This window comes from Otolemur garnettii, unplaced genomic scaffold, assembly GCF_000181295.1.
Source record: "Otolemur garnettii isolate 467f Iridium unplaced genomic scaffold, OtoGar3 scaffold00153, whole genome shotgun sequence".
In the NCBI taxonomy this organism is placed as follows: domain Eukaryota; kingdom Metazoa; phylum Chordata; class Mammalia; order Primates; family Galagidae; genus Otolemur; species Otolemur garnettii.
The window spans coordinates 508,108-515,514 of record NW_003852548.1 but is presented as its reverse complement, the minus strand read 5'-3'; the positions used below and the strand labels follow the sequence as shown (position 1 = coordinate 515,514).

At 46.0% G+C, this 7,407-nt stretch overlaps 1 protein-coding gene across 1 annotated transcript in view; it reads left to right on the top strand.

Moving 5' to 3' along the window:
- Positions 1 to 448: 448 nt before the first annotated feature.
- The window catches only part of SLC9A7 (solute carrier family 9 member A7), a 176,320-nt gene continuing 169,361 nt past the window's right edge, over positions 449 to 7,407 (top strand). Inside the window, exon 1 of the mRNA XM_003799626.2 lies at positions 449 to 905. Within this exon, the coding sequence (XP_003799674.1) occupies positions 584 to 905 (322 nt within the window). The 5' untranslated portion in view covers positions 449 to 583. The remainder of the gene's footprint in view (positions 906 to 7,407) is intronic.

The following is a 7,407-nucleotide window of genomic DNA, read 5'->3' as shown; positions in this document are numbered from 1 at the left end:
TAACGTGGCTTCGCGGCTCCTCGGTTCCCTCAGAGTTCCCACTTTACTGGCCCCATGGAAGCTACACACCGGCCTGACATTAAACACTTGGCGGTGGCGCCAGAGAGAGGACTCCACACCGCACGGCGAGCGAATCCAAGTTGATGCTCCTGCCAGGCGCGGGCGACCTCTGGTGTTCTGTTTAGGAAGGGCGACGTTGGCTGCCCAAGAACTGGCTCGGTGACCCCAGACGGCCTGGCCAGGTGCGCACGGAAGGGGCTAGGAGCTCAAGGAGGCCATGGGCCTGTGGCTGGCCTGCGGTCCGAGGGCGACAACCGGCCCCGCCTCGGTGGCCCAGTAGGCGCGCCGCTCAGCTCGGCGGGGGGACGAACAGGTGCGCGGGCGGGGGGCGGTGCTTGGGGATCCTGCGCACTGCGCGCGCCCCTCCCCCGCGCGGCTCCCTGCGCAGCCCCGGCCCCCGCACCGGCAGGAGGAGGAGCTGCGGCGCCGCGGCCACTTGGGCAGGTCGGCTGTGCGGCCAGAACCCGCCGACGGCGCGGGCTGCTGGTCCCCACGCGAACGAGGCGCAGGCGGTCCTGGGGCCATGGAGCCTGGTGACGCGGCGCGCCCTGGCTCGGGACCGGGTGTCCCAGCGCTGTCGCGGTGGCTGCTGCTGCTGCTACTGCTTCTGCTGGGTCGGGGGCTGCGAGCCGCCGCCGCGGCCTCCTCCTCTGGGGCGGCGGCCGAGGACAGCAGCGCCATGGAGGAGCTCGCCACTGAGAAGGAGGCGGAGGAGAGCCACCGGCAAGACAGCGTGAGCCTGCTCACCTTCATCCTGCTGCTTACTCTCACCATCCTCACCATCTGGCTTTTCAAGCACCGCCGGGTGCGCTTCCTGCACGAGACCGGGCTGGCCATGATTTATGGTGAGCACCCCTATCAGCGCCCAATGTCCCCCACATCCCTAGGCAGCCGGACCGTTGCGCTCCTCCCGGCGCCGTTCTCCCGCTTCACTTGCCAACGTGTTTCTTTTACGTTTCCCGCTGAGATGGTGTTGGTTCCCAAGGTCAACTGTCTGCATTTTCTGGCTTTTTACTATCGTTAAAAGAATTCCACTTCATCTCAACGTTTCATTACCAGGAACCCAGGAAAATGAAAGGCACAGGGGTGGCCCGGTTCTGTCCCTCTGTTCTGTCTCATTCCCCAACAGATCGTCCTCTCCCCCTCCCCTCCCCAGTTCAGCTCGGGTGGGTGTGTATGTGAGGACTGGAGGTGGGTGACTTCCTAGAGGGACACATCACCCCACTGGACACGCCACAGTAGTGGGTGAGGATGAGGGTTCAAATTGTTTCGGCTTGAGTATGGGCTGTGGGTGCCTCTTGGACACCAGATACATGGTACGTGGTCAGCATGGGTGGGCGTCAGCTTCTGAGGTCTATGTTCCCAGGGTTCTTGATGATAAAGTCAGAGCATGAAGTGCTATGAAAGGTGAACAGTGGTCCGGGACCCAGAATGTCAGGCCTACATTGGAGACAGGCACGCCTCCTGCTCTTATGTCCCAAGTGGGAAGTTATATACAATTGTTTGCTTTCTCAAGTAAAGAAGAGCTTTTGTATTCCTAAGATGGGTAACACGGAGTGACTTTGAGATAGATTTCTAAGCGTAGGAAGAAGAAAAGTAGTGGTCTTAATTCTGTAGTCAGCCATCTTTTGTTAAGGGTGGGCTGATGCCACCATCCTTTTCAGGATCTAATGGTACACAGTGTTTTACATGCATAGTGGTTGGTGCGAATCTCCTGTTATTACATGAATGCCAGCCATAATCTGAATTATCTCTCTTCCTCTTCTGTATCCCCTGCCTCCCACCCCCACACCATGACTCCAAACTGGAGCCAAGTATTCTCTTTCTTTTTGAATTTAAGTCATTTGTGTTAAAGCCGACTTTGGCATCCTCATGGGAATAGGCCCACTTCATGACTATCCAACAGGGAACGTTTTGCATTAGCACTTACACTGGAGGGATCTCTCCACTCAATTTCCATCCAGAGTTCTGTGATAGACAATGGAAAGCAGAAACCTTAATCTTTAATGTGAAAATTAACCTTGGTCCTAGGCCTTGCTTCGATTGGTTCTTAATTGGTTGTTGATAACCAGGGCTCATGGCCATCCAGCCCTCTCACACAAACCATGTAAGGGGCAAGCACTGTCAAGAGCCCTCCAGTTTTCAAGTAGTGGCCTAAATTCATCTTAAATTGAAACAGGACTAGGTCCAGAACTGAGTTTGGTTATTGCAAATTAGAGCTCTCAACACAGACTTGGCCTTTGAAGCTGACTGTTGTTGAATTCTGAGCTTTGTGTCAGTTGGTGACAAATGACTGATGCCAGTCCTGCAGGTAAGCTGGGAGGTTTCCTGAACAGATAAGAGATTGAAAAATTGAAGCATGTGGTCATTTTAGGTGCTTGACTCTGAACCATGATGCTAATGAAGATTGCTTTTATATGTGTACAGATAGCCTTGAAAATATTACTTAATAGGCCCTAGTCAGAATTCCTTAAAGGACAATGTGAAATAGGAGGTAGATTTGGCAGACTCATGTAAATACATGTTCGAGGGATGGAAAATGGGATTTAAAAATGTATTTTCTGTAGAGTACTCCATGTTCTTAGGAGCTCAATCACCTTTATCTTAAGGCCTAAAAGCAACAGTGGAATTTTCCTTTGCTGATATGTACTTTTAAAACTCACCTTAGTCTTTCCGTCATTTGGCCTGTGCTGCAGGGTACTGTTATACTTTGTGAACAATCATGCTACAAATCTGGTTTAATTAATGATTGTTCAGAAAAGGCAACATTATATGTGATGTCCTAGATTATGTCAAATATTAATATTTTGATGTGGATTGTCTGTAATCATAAGAAGAACATTTTCTCTTTCAGGGACATTTGGTCTTCTGTTTCAAGGCTCCCCAAATCTAATTCTAATGTTACTTGGTTAGCTAATTATTCATTATATACTGAATACTATTGTGATGGGGATTCTGATAAAAAATTTAGTTTGAAAATCTTTTTAAAAATTGTTCATATTTTAGATGTACAATGTGATATTTTGTTATACATAGTGAAATAATTACTATAGTCAAGTAAATCTTTGGACACTTAAGTGAATGCAGTACACATTTTTCAGGACTTCTCTTTTTTAGTAATAAGGAATCAGATTTTATTTCTTGATATCAGTAGAGGAAGTGAGTAATTGTCCTCTTGGCTCTGAGTAATAAAGGACAAAAAGACCTAAGGAAACATTCCAGTATATGCCGGAGTCCCCAACTGAATTCTGGAGGAAACAATTTAACTTTTAAATATTGGTAAATTTTTATAAATGAAAGCGTTTAACTATGAATTTTAAAACCCTTTATTTTGAAAATTTTTTCTTGCCACCTTTTTACATTTAAGTGGTTCCTTGAGAGGAACATCTTTAATATTTAAATATATGTATATTTGCTTCTATAGTCATAAAATATCTCGGGAAGGACATGCAATGGATTGTAACATTGCTTTCTGGGGGGAGAGGAGCTAGATGCCTGCGAAATAGGAGTGGGAGGGAAGGATCACCTTATACTCTTTATGCCTTTTGATTTTTGAACTATGAATGTGGAATTACCCGAGAGTGTGCCCATGCCTCCATTCTGTGTCTCTTGTGATGGCATTTTAAGGTGCTCCTTAAATCACTCAATTTGACGCTCACTTCCTCCTATTTAAATCATATTACGTTATCATTTTTTGTGACCTTTCAGTTATTGACTTATGGAACTTCTGGAGCCCTGTGCCTGGGATGCAGACAATATAGGGAAAGGAGAAGAAGTTTTTCTTCCTCTCTCTCTCCTTCCTTCTTTTTATCCTGTTATCCTCAGAGAGTAGTTGATGTTACATTAGGAAGGCTAAATAGATCCCATAATAAGTGCTTGCCTGGGTGCAAAGGACATTAAGAGATACACTAGGAATACTTAATGCTTAAAGAAAAAGGAACTTCCCCACCCACCAAAGAACAGTTATAAGCACTCCTCCCTGACAGCAGACCATGGTGGTTACAAGGGGAGGTAGCCACAGACTTTACCCTGTAAGGAGATTGAAAGCAGCCCCCAGACCCTGCCATGTGAGCTGCAGGGTGGTGGGGCAAGGCACTTACCTACCACCAGTCTAACCTGTTTTCTTAAGTTAGGGAGTTCCCAGTAGTCCAGTCTGGCTCTGTTATGTGAGGAAGTGCCATCCTAAAGTTATTGTACTCTACATGTCTGTGCAACAGAAACAGAAAGTGTTTGGGGCAGGGAAGGGTGGCATAAACAGACCGTGGTTCTCTTTCAGAGTACAGTCGTTCTACTTCCCCCATAATGTTTTCGTGACAACTGATATAGGTCCAAAATATCTGACTCTGCCATGCGAGCCCACCACCTGCTTCTCACTTCTTCCTCTTCCTCCTCACCTATCAGTTTTCAAGGACACATTGATCAGCCCGTCTGGGTTCTGTGGGTTGTGGGCTCATTGTCGCTTTATTGCTATGTTGGAGCTATCCAGCTAAGCATAGCCTGAGGAGGGGCTCATAGGCAAAGCGTGAAAGGGGAAAATATGGCTCTTTGCAGTAACATGGAACTAACTTTTGAGCCTATGTGACAATATTTTGGAACCACCTCCTTCCTGGGATCAGGAGTCCCCCTTTTAAAAAAAGACCTCCTTACTTTTGGCCTCAGTTTGGGATGGCTCCATAGGGTCTTGCTTTGGTACCAGATACCCCTGGGTTTAAATGCTGGTCCTGTTACTTATTATTGCCTAACACTGGATAAACTCTCTGGGCCTTAGTTGTCTCTTTTGGAAAATGGAGATTATGTTACTCACCTCACAGGATTATTATATTATTGAGATATTCTTTTTTTTTTTTTTTTTTTGAGACAGAGCCTCAAGCTGTCCCCCTGGGTAGAGTGCCGTGGCTTTACAGCTCACAGCAACCTCCAACTCCTGGGCTCAAGCGAGTCTCCTGCCTCCACCTCCCAAGTAGCTGGGACCACAGGCGCCCGCCACAACGCCCGGCTAGTTTTTGGTTGCAGCCGTCATTGTTGTTTGGCGGGTCCGGGCTGGGGATTCGAACCCGCCACCTTAGGTGTACGTGGCTGGCGCCTTAGCCGGTTGAGCTATAGGCGCTGAGCCATTATTGAGATATTCTAAAGGGTCCAGTGTGGTCTCTGACACTTAAGCACTTGGTAAATACTAGTTCCCAATCTCACTTTAGACTTTGTGATTCTTTGGCAAGCTTTGCCACTTGAGGTTTGTTCAGTAGTAGCCTACTGTAATTTTAAAATGCGTTAATAGGACAGAGTAGGAGTGTGGAGGATTGTATATTTCTTGGTGGTATATTTGTTAATACCTAGAAAAAAATGTATAGTGTATCTACCCTGTCCTTTTATCCAGCATTTTCAATTATTGGACTTTATCTTTCAGAAGTACATGTTAATTATGTAGACAGTAACATTTGTTGCATAAGTTGCAATACTCATCAAATGGGACTGATTAAATTATGGAACATTTCCATTAAGGACTTTTGTGCAGCTGATGAAAGAAGCGTTTTGAGATGTTTTTCTCAAGGCAGCTGTCCACACATAGTGTTGTGGAAAAAGCAAGGCACAGAACATTATGTATGGTATTACCTGTTCTTTCAATAATTATATACTGCATGTAATAAACATGGTGTATATACATTTGTATATAACGTGTGCTTTTCTGAAAGGATATACAGGAGTGGTACCAGTTGTTGGGGCAAAGAGAGGAAAGGTGGTATTTTTCCATTTATAGTTTTCTCAATGGCCTGAACTTTTATTTGACACTGACACATTATTTTTGCAATTTGGACATTGTTTTAAAATAAAGCAAGTAAGTTATGTAGCAAAAAGTACATTAGAAATATGAGATTAGGCTCGGCGCCTGTGGCTGAAGTGGCTAAGGCACCAGCCATGTACACCCAAGGTGGCAGGTTCGAATCCAGCCCGGGCCCGCCAAACAACAATGACGGCTGCAACCAAAAAATAGCTGGGCATTGTGGCCGGTGCCTGTGGTCCTAGCTACTTGGGAGGCTAAGGCAGGAGACTTGCTTGAGTCCAGGAGTTGGAGGTTGCTGTGAGCTGTGATGCCACAGCACTCCACCCAGGGGGACAGTTTGAGGCTCTGTCTCAAAAAAAAAAAAAAGAAATATGAGATTAATAGTTATGTCATTAGGTAGGATTCTTGGATTGTTAAAATATTCTTTTGAAAGCAGTCTCTGGACATCAAGACTACTTACTTTTTCTTATCATTTGAAATTTATAAATGGAAGTAAAATATATCATCTTAAAAATTAGAAAAATGAGGCTTTTTTTACAAGATGGCGCCGAAAGTGAAGAAGGAAGCTCCTGCCCCTCCCAAAGCCAAAGCCAAAGCAAAGGCATACAGGGCCAAGAATGCAGTGCTAAAAGGCATGCACAGCCACAAAAAAAAAAGAAGATTCGTACATCACCTACCTTCCGGCAGCCAAATACTCTCAGGCTCTGGAGGGAGCCCAGATATCCTTGGAAGCGTGCCCCCAGGAGAAACAAGCTTGACCACTATTGCCATCATCAAGTGCCCCCTGACCACTGAGTCTTCCATGAAGAAGATAGATGACAACAACACACTTGTGTTCATTGTGGATGTCAAAGCCAACAAGCACCCTTTCAAACAGGCTGTGAAGAAGTTTTATGACATTGATGTGGCCAAGGTCAACACCCTGATCAGGCCTGATGGCGAGAAGAAGGCATATGTTCGAGTGGCTCCTGATTATGATGCTTTGGATGTTACCAACAAAATTGGGATCATCTAAACCAAGTCCAGCTGGCTAATTCTAAATATATAACTTTTCAATGAAAAAAAAAATTAGAAGAATGACATTTTCTGAAAGCTTTTCTTAGAACTTTAAAAATGATGATGTAATAGAAAGCTGCCATTTTTCAACCTCTAATGATATTAATAATTGCTTTAGACAAGGGTTTTCTTTTTTTTTTTTTTTTTTTTTTGAGACAGAGCCTCAAGCTGTCCCCCTGGGTAGAGTGCTGTGGTATCAGTTCACAGCAACCTCCAACTCCTGGGCTCAAGCGAGTCTCCTGCCTCAGCCTCCCAAGTAGCTGGGACCACAGCACCCGCCACAACACCCGGCTATTTTTTGGTTGCAGCTATCATTGTTGTTTGGTGGGCCGGGCTGGATTTGAACCCGCCACCTTAGGTGTATGTGGCTGGAGCCTTAGCCACTTGAGCCACAGGTGCAGAGCCTAGACAAGGGTTTTCAATGAATTATGGAATCATGGCTTGGCGCCTATAGCTCAACTGGCTAAGGCACCAGCCACGTACACCTAAGGTGGCGGGTTCGAATCCCCAGC